The following is a 14,673-nucleotide window of genomic DNA, read 5'->3' as shown; positions in this document are numbered from 1 at the left end:
GTCTATTTCCCAGGAATTTAAACATTTAAAGGCAACCATTTTATCTCTAAAGTTTATCAGTCCCATTTCTTTCACTTTGAGCTAGTTTTAGCTCTGCTTATAAATCCTCTCTAGATGGTGGTACAATTTCTATTAACTTCAGTGAGAAACCCTGCAGAAAGTCTGTGAGCAAGTGCAAGGTTAAATGAAGGTCTCGCATCAATGACTGCAAAATTCCAATCACTCATCTCCAAAGTGAAACATGAGAATCATTTTACATTAACATCAGGTTCACATTTGACCTGCACATTTTTAAACAGTTCAGATTGCAATTCTTGTTAACAACCTGCCAACATACATTACAGAATCCCAGAAACTATTATATTTAATATATTTAACTTGATTCAAAATATAATTGAAGAAATTCAAGTGTCAAAGTTTGTCACTAAAAACTACTTATGTCCTAGAACAATAACAAAACTTTCCAAAACCATTTTCTGAAAAGATCACACAAAGTAATATTGGTCTATGCTGATTTAGCTGGGAGAATCATCATTCAGGGTTTTCACATCTGATCACTGCCCAGCAACTTATGCCAGATCTCCCTGCATTCGTATCATACAACAATACAAGACAGCGACATCTTGGAACTAGACAATTCTGGGAAAGTCAATGACATTTGATTGATATCTAACACTGTCTGCTAGAACTACACCTAGCAGGATATCAGGTATGGGGAGAATCATCATTGGACAAAACAAACATAAAACACTCAAAAGCAGGTAAGGCAACGTGTGTCGACAAAATAACCTTAATGTTTCAGATCAATGACCTTTCATTACAAGGTTTACCTGGCAGTCTTCCCATACTTACAAACAAAGTCTACTATGAATAATGGTTAGGAAAAAAATGGCTATGACTGATCAGCAAGGGTGCACCTGACAACCACAATCGCATCTAAACATGGAGCTGCTGGGTCCTTCAAAAGAGAGAAGGAAATTTGGCCAAAAGGTTCCTTTTAAGATCCCCAGATGGCACAACCAAGGGTTGAAAATCACTGGTTTATGTTGCAGTACAACATGTAGCCACCTATAAGCAGACTTATCAAAATGTCTAATTCCTTGCTACTTCAATTGCTGTGAAATAGGAGTTGGGAAACTAAGCATTTGGCTAAGACTTTTGCAATTCTAGCTATTAGGACCATTCTGACCTCTGGCAAAAGCCCCTGACTGTTCAAATGAAGGGTGCGATTCTGGTGGCCTGCAATCTACAAAGGTCAACGGTTTTCATTATTAGTGTGACCTGCCCAGAAAATACAAGCTAATCACAGCTTTGCATCACTGTTAGACAGGTCCGTTAGCTCAAATGGTTGGATGGCTGGTTTGCAATGTAGAATATTGCCAACAGCATGAGTTCAATTCTCGTACTGGCTGATATTACTATGAAAAAGAAACACACCTTCTCATCCTGTTCTCCAACCAGAGGGATGCTGGCCCTGCAGGTTAAATCAAGAGTTTTCGTTTTCTAATGAGAAGCTGCCACATTATCCAGTAGGACTATGACGACTTCACATTTAGGCAAAATAAACCTATGGACTTGAGTAATCTTATGGAAGCATTGTAAATAATTAGTTAATTTAAAATAAAATCTGCATCATATTCTATAATGTGAACAGTTCAAATTATAAAGGCCACCACGTTCAGCTTTTAAAATTTTAAACACATAGTACACTTCCATAAGAAAAATGGAAGCATGAACAGCAAATAGGTTATGACTCACCAGGGTAGCACTGGAAACAAAGCTTCTGGAGTTATTACAAAAACTGAAGATTTTTAAAAATACCTAGTTTCCAACTTGACTCAACTTTCAAACATAGGTCACAAACAGGAGTCAGATTTCTATACTTGTATGAAAGATTAATTCTTGTTCGGTAATCAGATTTTAGTCACAGATAAACAATTATAAACTATTGCCATCTAACTCTAATTAAAACTCTACACCCTTTACAAATCCTCTCCCTCGTATACTCAGAATAAAATAGGTTATGGACAGAGGGGAAAGATATTCTGGTAGTCTTTGTTACCAGGTACTGTTTTGAAATTATCTTTATGACTCTGCTGACCAATGTAGTACTTCAGTTACCTTGCTCCAACTGCTTCCACTGGCTCATGAGAGATTATTTTTACTATTTCTGATTAAAAAGTCTCTGACTTACCAGTTAAATCAGAGCATTTAACGACTGTGGCAAGGATGACAAACTCATTTTCTTCAGGTTTATATAGAGTTTTGACAACAGAGAACATGGCCACTACTCCAGAGCAAGGCAAATGAACACCCCTCACCAAGCTGGTCAATCACCTAATAACCAAATCACTGTTGTCAGGCAAAAAGATCTCAGTCACTAAATAACAGACAAATCAACTTCTTGTTACAAGCAAAAGCTACCTCAGTACATCCACTCAGCTTCAAATCATTTGCAAATTACTGCTTGTTCAAGCTTTTTATTAACAGGATGTTTGAAATAAGTGTAACATTACCAGCAAAACCTTGCAAATAGATTTTCTTTAAAAAGAGCTCTCATTTCAGTGCCTTTTTTTAAAATTAAAACCATGCTTTCTACAAACATTAAGTATAAATACTGGTTCAAATGATCATTCACATCACAGTCAGGATGTTCTTGGGAGGTGGAGGGTTGCTTTTCAGATTGGATGTCTATGACCAGAAGTGTGCCCACTGCTAAATTATTTGAATGCAAATATAGGGGGTATGGTAGCAAGTTTGCACATGACACCAGAATTGGAGGTGTAGTGGACAGCTTACCTCACAGTGCAACGGGATCTTGACATGATGGGCCAATGGGCTGAGGAATGGCAGATGGAGTTTAATTTAGATAAATGTAAGGTAGAAAGGCAAATCAGGGCGGGACTTATATCCTTAATCTTATGGTCCTAGGGAGCATTGCTGAAAAAAAAGAGACACCTTGGCATGCAGGTTCATAGCTCCTTTAAAGTAGAGTCACAGGTAGATAGGATAGTGAAGGCAGCTTTTGAGAGGCTTTCCTTTGTTGGTCAGAGCACTGAGTTGGTAAGTCATGCTGCAGCTGTACAGGACATTGGTTAGGCCACTGTTGGAATGCTGCAGGTAGTCTTCCTTCTATAAGGAGGATGTCGTGAACCATGAAAGGTTTCAGCAACGATTTACAATCCTGGCAACATCATTTAAAGAAGGATTTCAGCAATAGGGAGAGGCTAAATAGGCAAGGGCTAGTTTCCCTGGAGGGTTGGAGGTGGAGGGGTACCCCTATTGGAGGTTTATAAAATCATGAGGGGAAGAGACAAGGTCTTTTCCCTGTGATGGGGAGTCCAAAACTCTGGGGCCTGGGTTTAAAGTGAGAGGAGAAAGATCTCAAAGGGATCTGAGGGACAACTTTTTCCACAGAGGGTGATGCATATGGAATGAGCTGCCAGAAGTGGAGGAGCCTGATTCAATTACAACATTTAAAAGGCATCTGGGTGGGTACATGAATAGAAAGGGTTGAAGCGATATGAGCCAAATGCTGGCAAGTGGGACTAGATTATTTAGGATATTGGCAAAGACGAGTCTGCTGCCATGCATTACAACTCTAACTATGTGCAATTGATGACACTCATCAGGAATGACAACAGCAATTAAATCAATTCTGAGAACAAGGTATATGTAATTAACATAGCATTAAACACCACAAAATAGCAATGTTTGAGCTATGAGCACTGGTTCCTGGATAATTACCAAGTAAACTTGTACAGCTGTTACTCCAAAGGCCCAAAATTTAGAATATACCAATCATAAAAGCCATTCCTGTAAGTGGTTTGTTAATTCTCTATAAAAAAAATGAATTCTGATTATGGAATCTAGTTTCTGGTCATGAACAAAAGAGGCAGAGCAACAATTTATAACAGGAGTTCACTCAAGGTTTGTTGTACAATTATAAATGTCACCTGTAACCCTTCTGTTGGCATTTCACTTCCTAAATACCACTGTATAGTTGATTCACAAGATCAGACTTCAAGTCAGTCAAACTTTGCAAGGTGGCCAATTAGTACAGATTCACTGTACTTGAAAGTGAAGTACTTATTAAATAATACGTACTGTTTTGAAAGGAAGCCACTGATGGAAGCATGGATTCTCAATTGATGTAACTAAATTGCTGACTTCTAGGAAGGGCACTGCAGTCACTCATTAGTGAGTGAAATGGCACTGAAGAAATTGCTAAGTGCAGTTTTAGTAAGTGCAATTAAGTATTTTAAAATTTACATTCAAAAGATGAGCACTGAGATAATGATAGAAATGAAACATTAATATTTCTGTGCATGAACAAGTCGGTTTTGGATGTGTAGATCAGTACATGAGACTTCACAGAATGCTTCTTCCTTAGTGTGGAAGTAGGCCATTCAGCCCATTGAGTTCACACCCACCCCCTGAACAACATCAGACTCGGACCCAACTCATCTCTGTAAGCCAGTATTCCCCATGGCTAATCCATCTGGCTTGCACATCATGGATACTATGAACAATTTGGTATGGCCAATGACGAATCTCATACAGACATGGGGAGAATGGGCACAGTACATTGGAAAGTTTCTAACAAAACTATATGTATTTATGACTTAAATCTTATTCGTTCCCCCGCCAGAGTTCATAGTTGTTAAGTGAGTGTGTTGACTTTTACAAAAAAAAAGCCACAAATTTTATTCCGTGACTTATGGGTTTTTGTTAAAAAGAAATTTATATCCTAAACCAACTACTTCAAGAAAATGCACAACAGCCAATGCCTCTGAAAAAAAAAATTACACGCAATTCCATTTGCACTTAAGTCAGGAGGTGCACTGAAACCACAAGAACCTCACGACACCTAATGAAAGGAGGAAAGGGTTAAAGCAATGCGGGACCACTTTATACTTGGGATGAGAAAATCTTTCCAAACACAACATAAACTAGTTGAGATGAATAGCCTGGTTCTTTGCAGCAGTCTTTGTGGATACAGCCAAAGATTTTATGGGCATGACCAATTGAAAAGTTCAATTAAACAATACCGGCATCTCCAAATCACAATTAAGCAATACACAGCCGTTTCGAAGGTAAAGGCTTCGAGGAATATGGAGCAAAGTACAGACAGCCATGATTGAAGTGAACAACTGAACAGGCTTTAAGTACCTAAATGGCCGATTTCCCCCTCAGACAACCATTTGTTGGGCAACAGTAGAATCCCTACCTCTGGGCCAGAAGGCCTGGGTTCAATTCCCCTGTGCTGCAGAGGTGCATCATAACATATCTGAACAGGCTGATCAGCAAATTATTACAGATGACTTTTTTTGGTCATACAGGTTCAAGTCTTCAGTTTCAAAAAAAGTTTGAGAAACTGCTCACAAAAACTATCTTGTAAGGAAGGTTTAATTAAATAAAGAACAGGTTTCATCAATATTAGTACGAGTTGGATCAGATGCCATTCCCCCATATTTGAAAGCTAACACCCACAAGACTTGGCAAATATATAGACATTATATAATGGACAACTAGAAGAAAAAAAATATAATGGACAATTACATGGTAAAAATAAACTTAAGTTAAAAAAAACTTCTATGATTTCACAATGTAAAATAAGCCAAGCATGGGATAATGGTTCAAAATTTGACATTCAACCAAACATTGGATAATTGCCAAAATACGTCAACATCTCAAAACAGATGCACATCAGCTTGCAAGCTCACAAAAAGTTCTTAACAAAATGCAGTTAGTATTTCAGCTGCAATATTCTAACTTGACTTCACAATAGTCAGTCACTTCCTCTCCAGAACAGTCAACAAAAACTTGTAGCTCTTAGCCAAACATCAAATTCTGATACTCACACTTATACCAATTCAACAAAATGGATAACTTTACTCCATCCTTTCTCTAATCAAGAAATGTTCACATGAGCCATGATATAAAAAGGATATGTAAATAAAAGATGAATAGACAGTGACTTGAAAACAAGAATTTTCATCTAACAAACAAGCAACTGTCACGTGAATCAGTAGGATCATAATGCCTTGTAGGGAATAACATTAATATTAGTGGAAAGAATTTAAACGCGAAAGATAATTGCAAGTGTTTAACTGTATGCTACTAAACAGGATCCTGAACCCGTTATTTATTGCAACCTTGATAGGGAGATGAAAACAGGAATAGAAAAGCTATGACCTAAATTTTCAAGAAAAGATGTTTCAGCAAAGAGATGTTTAGATATATTGTAGCAAAATTTGAATAACTTCCTGGGGCTCATCCATTTTTCTGATAGTTTTTTTCTCCTGTTCTACTTACCTCTTCAAGACTTGGTCGTGGCGAGGGTTGGCAGCCTGCACTTGTGGTGCATGAGAGTTTGGGTTCCCAGCGGCCTCTGCTTTGTTGAGGCAGTCTGAGCACTGACCGTGGCTGCTGATGCAGAGGGGAGTTTGGGATCCTGCCAGCATCTGCTTCCTCTGCAGATTCATGGAAGCGGTGGCAGGGCACGTTTGGCCCCAGTACGAGATCAAGCTGCATCAGCAAAGCGGGCCCAAAGCCGACACGTGGCAGAAGTAGAGCTGAGTGTAGCTTGAAGCAATACCCAACAGCATCAGTGACATCTGCACTGGTGAGGCCCAGCAAGGACTCAGTGGTGAAGGAATCAGTGGAGGCGAGATGGCACCAAAGAGTAGTGACTTTCATTCCTGCAGCAGTGATGCAGCAAAGACGACTTAAGCCTGATCACCAGGTCCATGATTGAGCACTTACAAGGAGGACTGTAAAGTTGGACACTTACTTTATTTCTTCATTTCTCAGGCTTTAGACGTTTTGGTTTATTTTTCTGTGTTTTAAAGATAGCACTGGAAGATGGCGACATTGTATAAACTTTTCACTATTTAGTAACACGACACATGCGACAATAAATCAACTATTAATAAGTTTTTAACAAACCAGTTACAAAAAAAATTTACATTTTTTGAATATATGAACAGGAATACGAAAACAAAATACGGTTGTAGTGAAGTTTTGTAATTTTCATTGAATCTCGATGACAAAGCAAAGTGGCAGTTTCTCATTTCAACTGTGTTCACCATTTTCAATCCTTAGCCTTAGTTTAGCTGTGACAAACAACATTAGAGTTATAATATGCTACAGTTTAAATGCATTACATTCCACATTCAGCCCAACCTGCTGTACAAAGAGTCAAACCACAACATGAGAGAGGTACCAAGACAGAAAATCTGTCATTTTCTGTTATAATGGACACAATCTTCTCAATGGAATTTTCCAACAGCTCTTCCAAATGGGACTCTTGTCTACATCAAGGTTTATTCACAATGAGTAACTTTGTGTAGAAATGATGTTGGGTGTCTAAATCTATCCTTGCCCAAACAAGTTCAGCTTCTTTGACAGAAAGCGTTGAACTTACTCAGTGTCCTTTGCTGAAGTTATTTTGCAAAACAAATAGGAAGCAATTTTTTTTCCCCTCAATTAAGTATATTGGTGAGAAAAGTTTAGTCAAATGACTAACACTGAAGCATGCTTTTAGGCCAGAGGAGGGGAGAGTGATGGACAGGTCCAGAGAGTGGTGCTGAGTTAGAGGCTTGGGACTGGGATAATATGGGAGATAGGAAAAATGAGGAAGCTGTTGAAATCCACATTTATCCTGTGTGGTTGCAGGGTCACAAGGTGAAATATGAGGCATTACCACCGGACACCTGGAGGAGGAAAGGTTTGGTGGTGGAGAAGGCACAGGATATGCATGTCCTTGGTGGATCGGAGGGGAAGTTGGAATTGTTCAGCCACAGATGGTGGAGTTGGTGGGTGTGGGCGTCCCAGAGATGTTCTCTGAAACATCTGCAGGAAGGCAATCCATTTCCATGATGTAGAGGAGGCCATACCAGGTGCAACAGGATGCAGTAGACAACATTGGTGGAGGTACAAATAAGTTTCTGACTAATGTAGAAGGGTCCCTTGGGGTCTTGGACGGAGGTGAAGAGAGTGGTGTGGGCTCAGGTTTTGCACTTTGTGTGATGGCAGGGAAAGGTACCAGGAGTGGGGTGTGGGCTGTGGACCTGATGAGGGAGTCGTGGTGGAAATGGTCTTTGCAGAGCTTTGATAGGGGTGCGGAGGGAAATCTATCTCTGATAGTGGGGTCCGTTTGGAGGTGGTGGAAGTGGCAGAGGAAGATGAAGATGCGTTGTACGTGGAGGTCGGTGGGGTAGAAGGTGAGGACCAGTGGTGGTCGGGGGGGGGTCGGTCCTTGTTGCGTTGGGAGGAGTGGGGTAGTGGTGGTGAGTGAAGTGGAGGAGGGTGCTGGAAGACATCGTCAAACATGTGGGAAAGGACATTGCGATTGTGGAAGGAGGAGGCCACATGGGACTTTGAGGTGGAATTGGTCAACCTGGGAACAGATGTGGCTGAGGTGAAGGATGGCGTTTTTACAGGAGGTAGGATGGGAGCAGGTGGGCTTGTAGTTTATAACTGTGGTTAGTCAGTGACAGAGAGGTCAGGAAAGGGGAGGGAGATTTCAGAGATGGTTCAAGTGAATGAGGTCGGGGTGGAAGGTGTTGGTAAAGTTGATGAACTGTTCAACCTCCTCATGGGAGCACAAGGCAGTGCTGATACAGTTATCAATGTAGCGGAGGAATGGGGTGGGGGGTGGTGTCAGTGTAACTGCGCAAGATGGACTTTTCCACAAATCCAACAAACAGGCAGGCATAGCTGGGTCACATGTGGGTGCCCAAGGCCACCCCTTTGGTTTGGAGGAAGTGGGAGAACTGTTGATGGAGAGGACCAGTTCAGCCAGTAGATAATGGTGTCGGTGAAAGATACTGGTTGGGACAGGGTGAAAGGAAGAAATGGAGGACTTGGAGACCTTCGTCGTAGCGGTTTGCTATGTCCAGGGACTGGATGTTCCTGATGAAGATGAGGCATTGGGGGTCAGGGAGATGGAAATCTTGGAGGCGGTGAAGGGTATGGGTGGTGTCACAAAGGTAGGTGGGGCTAAGGGGGACAGGACTGTGTCAAGAAGAGGGGAGTTTGGTAGGACAGATGCAAGCTGAGGCAATAGGTCAACTGTGGCAGTCGGATTTGTGCATCTTAGGAAGGAGGTAGAATCGAGCAGTGCTGGGGTTCACAGACCATCTGCTCTGTATCAGCGCTGCCTCATGCTCTCACGAGGAGGCTAAACAGTTTATCAACTTGACCAACACCTGCCATCCAGATCTCAAATTCACCTGGACAATCTCGAAAACCTCCCTCCCCTTTCTGGACCTCTCCTTCATTGTGTCTGACAACCGACTAACACTCATATACTGCAAGCTCACTGATTCCCACAACTACCTAGACTGCACCTCCTCCCAGCCTACCTCCTGTAAAAACGTCATCCATTCTTTCCAACTCCTTTGCCTCCACCGCAACTGTTCTCAGGATGACCAATTCCACCTCAAAAAGTCCCAGGTGGCCTCCTTCTTCCACAATCGCAACTTCCCTTCCCACGTGTTTGACGATGTCCTCCAGCGCTCTCCTCCACCACCACCCATGAACCCCATCCCTACCAACACAATAAAGGACCAAAACCCCTGGTCCTCAGCTTCCACCCCACAAACCTCCATATACTACTCATCATCCTTCACCACTTCCACCACCTGCAAACGGACCCCACTATCAGAGATACATTTCCCTCCCCACCCCTATCAACGTTCCGAAAAGACCATTCCCACCACGACTCCCTCACTCCTGGTACCTCTCCCTGCCTACCACAGGAAGTGCAAAACCTGTGCCCACATCACTACCCTCACCACCATCCAAGACCCCAAGGGACCCTTCCACATTCGTCAGAAATTTACCTGTACCTCTACCAATGTTGTCTACTGCATTCCCGTTGCACCTGGTGTGGTCTCCTCTACATCGGGGAGACAGAACACCTTCTTGCAGATCGTTTCAGAGAACATCTCTGGGACGTCTGCACCCACCAACCCCACAGTCCTGTGATTGAACTCTTCAATTCCCCCTCCCACTCTGTCAAGGACATGCAGGTCCTGGGCCTCCTCCACAACCAAACCTTTACCACCCAATGCGTGGAGGAGGAATGCCTCATATTCCACCTTTGGACCCTGCAACCACACAGGATCAATGTGGATTTCAACAGCTTCCTCATTTCTCCTCCTCCTCTATTATCCCAGTCTGAAGCCTCCAACTCGGCAGTGCCCTCCAGACCTGTCCATCACTCCTCCACCCCACACCCCCCTCTGACTTATCACCTTCTCCCTCACCTTCATCCACCTATCACTTTCTCAGTTACCTTCCCCCAAACCCCACCACCTCCCATTTACCTCTTGACATTGACCCACAAGCTCATTCCTGATGAAGGGCTTATTCCCAAAAATGTCAATTCTCCTGCTCCTCAGATGCTGCCTGACCTGCTGTGCTTTTCCAGCACTATAATCTCAACTCTGATGTCCAGCATCTGTAGTGCTCGTTTTCTCCTGAAGCATGCTTCTGTTTATAATTTAAACAGATCGCTGTTTAGAGGTTATTTCTGTTTTTAGTCGCATAATGTTTGTGATTATTCAACACAAATAGCAGTAGCAAACCTGCATTACTTTGCATTTATATAGCCAGGAGGCCTGAGTTCAAGTCCTACCTGCTCATAGATGTGTACTAACATCTTAAATCGAAAAAAAAATTGAAAAATCCCCAGGTGCTTCACAAATAAACTTTACAACATTCAACATAAATGGAAATTACGAGAAAATATTTTCAATATGGAAATCTCAATTTAGCTCTGAAGCATGTAGAGAAGCTCTTAATCTGACTTTAAAAGCCATATTTACTATATCTATTTAGTCTGATCACATAACACTTGGCACTGATGCTACCTAAATTGAAAACAGTTCCATTCCCAGGCAGTAGTATAAATTCAAGAGCATAAAGACTCACTTTATTGAAACCTGGATTTCAAAATCACTTGGCAACCAACCACTCAATTCAATGCAAGTCATCAGACAAAATGGAATTGAACAAAACAGTCAACAATCACTGTGAAATATGCTGCTGAAAAATAAAATCTTAGCACAGATATAAACGGCATAGGATGTCAAAAAAAAATCAACATGCCCTCAAAACAGTGGAAAAATAGTCCCATTTTAGCCTCCCTTTTGCATCCAAAAGTCACCCACAACTTGGTTGGGTTCTTATATACCCCCTTGTGGCTGCATAAGATGGGACACCAAAAACTTTTCTCCTTGACTACACTATACGGCATTTGTTTATTGTCTGTCTTCAAAAAGAGAACAATAGTGCTTCATGTTTATGTACAGGTAAACAGGAGGACGTTTTTAAAAAATAAGAATGGTTGCATCACAAATGATCCAGCAAAGTGGAAAGAAAGAACGAAAGGTTCAAGGAATATATGGTTTGGTGAAACCACATCAATGAAATATTGTCGAATTTCACACTTTTTTCAAAAAAATGATATCAAGTGGGAATGATTTCACGAGTACCATGGTCAAATTCACTTGAAGTTTTATTCTGTGGAGTTCAAGATATCCAAACCTTGCTATATGATGATTTGGAGATGCTGGTGGTGGACTGGGGTGTACAAAGTTTAAAAAAATCACAACTCCTCCACTATCACCTGATGAAGGAGCAATGCTCCAAAAGCTAGTGTGCTTCCAATTAAACCTGTTGGACTATAATCTGGTGGTGTGTGATTTTTAACTTTGCTGTAGGATCACTTTTATACATTTTCACCCATGATCAAATCTTGAGTTTCAGTCTAACACTTCAGCACAATCTTCAATTCAAATTCAAGGTGAGCAAAAATGGCTTCCTAGTCTGAAGTTTGTTTTTAAACAAAAGAAACTATTAGATTACATGAACACCACAGACTGGAACGTACCAAATTCAAATTAAGTTTATTTATTTCAAAGTGTGTATTTAGGATTTATTGAGCCATCTGAGCTTCTGAATGCTTAACTGTTTTGCAAAACACCAACGTGTTCTAGTAGATTCCTTAGAAGGAACGATATCAAGCAGAGAATGGTGTACACAAATCAATAACTATGACAAGCAAAAGGGAACAATCAAAGAAAACTTCAAAGACTTCTGGTAATGCAATGTCCCAAGAGATAACTACCTCACAATCTGGACCACCCACTTGAATAAAACACACCCTTGATTTTCACAAACACTTTTTCCAAGACTGACGTGTTAAAACTACTAACCCTGTTTCACAAAAATTATTAGCAATTCTTTTTTAAAAAACAGGAAAATCCACCATACAGCCATATTGCAAATCCAAAGCACATTAAAGAAATCAATAAGGCCACAAAACTACCGATCCGACAGGATATATAAAAACCCATAAGTTTTTCAAACTAGATCCCCATACTTCCTGTTGTAGTTTTTTTTATTTTTCTATTGCATTAGCTAGCAGCTTCAGCAAAATAAAAGGTGACCATGAACACTAATCAGTAATTATTTCAAAAATCTTTTGGACTCTTACAAGCACTTAGTCAAGAGAAACTACTCCATTTCTGCCAGCCCTATGACTAATTGTTTGAGAGAAGCTGTTTCGAAACAACAGCCCTGCCAGAAAATGGTGACGGTGAACGAGAGGGAGAGAAAAAAAATTCCACTCAGCACAACACAATGAAACACAGTCAGAAAGACTCGAGGTTGAACAACTTCAAGCTCACACACAAGGGGTGGATGAAATCATAAAAAAGGAAAAAAAGTAAAGTTAGAAAGAGAGAAAAGCCTCCTACCTTTAAACCGACTGCTATAAGATCTGTGACAATGCTGTAGGGAAGGAAAAGGGGAAAAGAGAACATGAGAAAAAAAAAGTTAAAGCTCCAGTTACTTATACACAGTGATACAATGAAACTTAAAGTAAGAGATAGGGGGAAATGATTTACAAAACTAAAATTGGAAGTAAATTTTATTTTTAAAAAAGGAACAGATTTTTTAGAAAGATCTGCTTAGGGTTTATGATTGCAGTATTTCCTTAAATTAAAAAAAAAGGTAAAAGGAGAGTACAGATGAAGCTATTCGAGTTGAGAGAACAGCAAAAGTCTCTACGCTTTGTTTTTTTTGGGAGGGTGAAGACAAGTTTTTCCTGCCAACTCGGCAGCATTGTATGAACATACAAACTACAATCTGAATGAAACACGGTCCCTTGTACAAAACGAGACAGGGGGGAAAAAAATCCAGACAAGACAGACATACTCGACCAGAAAATAAATGATCACTCGCAATCTACATCCTCTCGCTTCTAGTCATAAACCGCACACTTGTTTTCTAGAAGTTTTAACATATTCTCTTCCCTCTTTTGGGATCGCAAAAAAAATGTTTTCCAAACATAAAACAGTCAATGAAATATTCTCCATCCGTCCACACGTAGTTTAGCCTTTACTAATATGTGCAGAAACAAAAAAACCTGAGAAAGGGACAAAAAGCATACGCACAAAAAAAATCTTTCGACAAATACTCCATAAACTGGAGAGGAAAAAAACAATTATCTAAATTTCAAACTCAACGAAACTGCCCTAAATCGCTGATCGATAAGAAACCATCAAATGCCAGGCAAGTACAGCAACAACAAGACCGACAAAAAAAAAATTCATAAAGCACAGTAATCCAAAAGGAAAGGTGGCGTCGAGCCTGGGCGCCAGCCCTGAAGGGAGGGGGGTGGGGGAAAAAACAAAGAGAGAAAAAGGCCACCATCAACTTACCCGTCCATCGCACACACACCCCCTGAAGACAGACACTAACACGCACGAAGGGACAGACCGAGAGAGCTGAACGATGGATGTTGATAGCGGCGGCGGCGGCGACGGTTGGAGCTACCGCGAGCTTCTTCTTTTTCAAAAAGAGAGAAAAGCCGTTGACGGTCCCGTCAGAGGAAGGAGGAGGAGGAGGCAACGCGTTCCAGCGGCAGCAACTTCCCGCCGTGAATAATACCGAAAAGGATCGAGGATTGTCAGCACAAGATGACGGAGTATGGGGGGGGGAAGAAAGAAAGAGAGGGAGGGGTCGTTCAGGGGAAGGATCGAGGAAGGAGGGAGGGAGAGAGAAGCTCCTCCTTTTCGCACGGTCTCCTCCCTTTCTGTAACTTGTTCACAAAATGGCGGCTGGGCCTCAGCAACAAACTACACTCCCTCCTTTCACAATCCACAAAAACAGCACCAAATATCCCACTATCCCATCCCCTATAATTGAAAACATTTCACAACTCTTACCGGGAATTCTTTTCCTCGTTATGCCCTCGCTAGTATTTCTGAATGTGAATTTCTATAAGAGCAATAAGGTCATAACAGAAATAAATGATGTGTATTTTTATAATATAGGTCAAGAAGTACCATCACTTTTTCTTCCTCTGACTCAACGTGGGATAACCATCATGATTTATTGTGGGGGATTTTTTTCCCCAGATTTGTTTCCTTAATTTTGTTTTTGACAGGATTTTAAAATTATTGCTCAGGTCTGTAACCACTTCTATTGATTCGTTTTTCTTAATACTTCTGATTTTAAAGGTTTATTGCAAAGTGACTCAATTTTACAATATGTTGTGTAAAGTGGATAGGCGAGGGGGGAAAGCCAGTCACTAAATATATAAAGTTATAAATTGAGTTCCCAGTACTTCAGCAAAACAAAAGCTTTCCCATC

General features: G+C 40.9%; 1 protein-coding gene across 4 annotated transcripts in view; it reads right to left on the bottom strand.

The window, feature by feature from the left end:
• The window catches only part of ptbp3 (polypyrimidine tract binding protein 3), a 120,376-nt gene extending 106,339 nt beyond the window's left edge, over positions 1-14,037 (bottom strand). For 2 of the 4 annotated variants that reach the window (XM_072588093.1, XM_072588094.1), the window contains exons 1-2: positions 13,740-14,037; positions 12,774-12,807 (exon numbers count right to left, since the gene is read on the bottom strand). In XM_072588093.1, the coding sequence (XP_072444194.1) occupies positions 12,774-12,807; positions 13,740-13,747 (42 nt within the window). In that variant the 5' untranslated portion in view covers positions 13,748-14,037. Of the gene's footprint in view, positions 1-12,773; positions 12,808-13,233; positions 13,392-13,739 lie in introns of those variants that run through there. The other 2 variants (XM_072588097.1, XM_072588095.1) reach the window with 2 other exon arrangements.
• Between the last annotated feature and the right edge of the window lie 636 nt (positions 14,038-14,673).

The sequence above is a fragment of the Chiloscyllium punctatum genome, chromosome 2 (genome assembly GCF_047496795.1).
Source record: "Chiloscyllium punctatum isolate Juve2018m chromosome 2, sChiPun1.3, whole genome shotgun sequence".
Taxonomy (NCBI): domain Eukaryota; kingdom Metazoa; phylum Chordata; class Chondrichthyes; order Orectolobiformes; family Hemiscylliidae; genus Chiloscyllium; species Chiloscyllium punctatum.
This window is presented reverse-complemented; position numbering and strand designations above follow the sequence as displayed.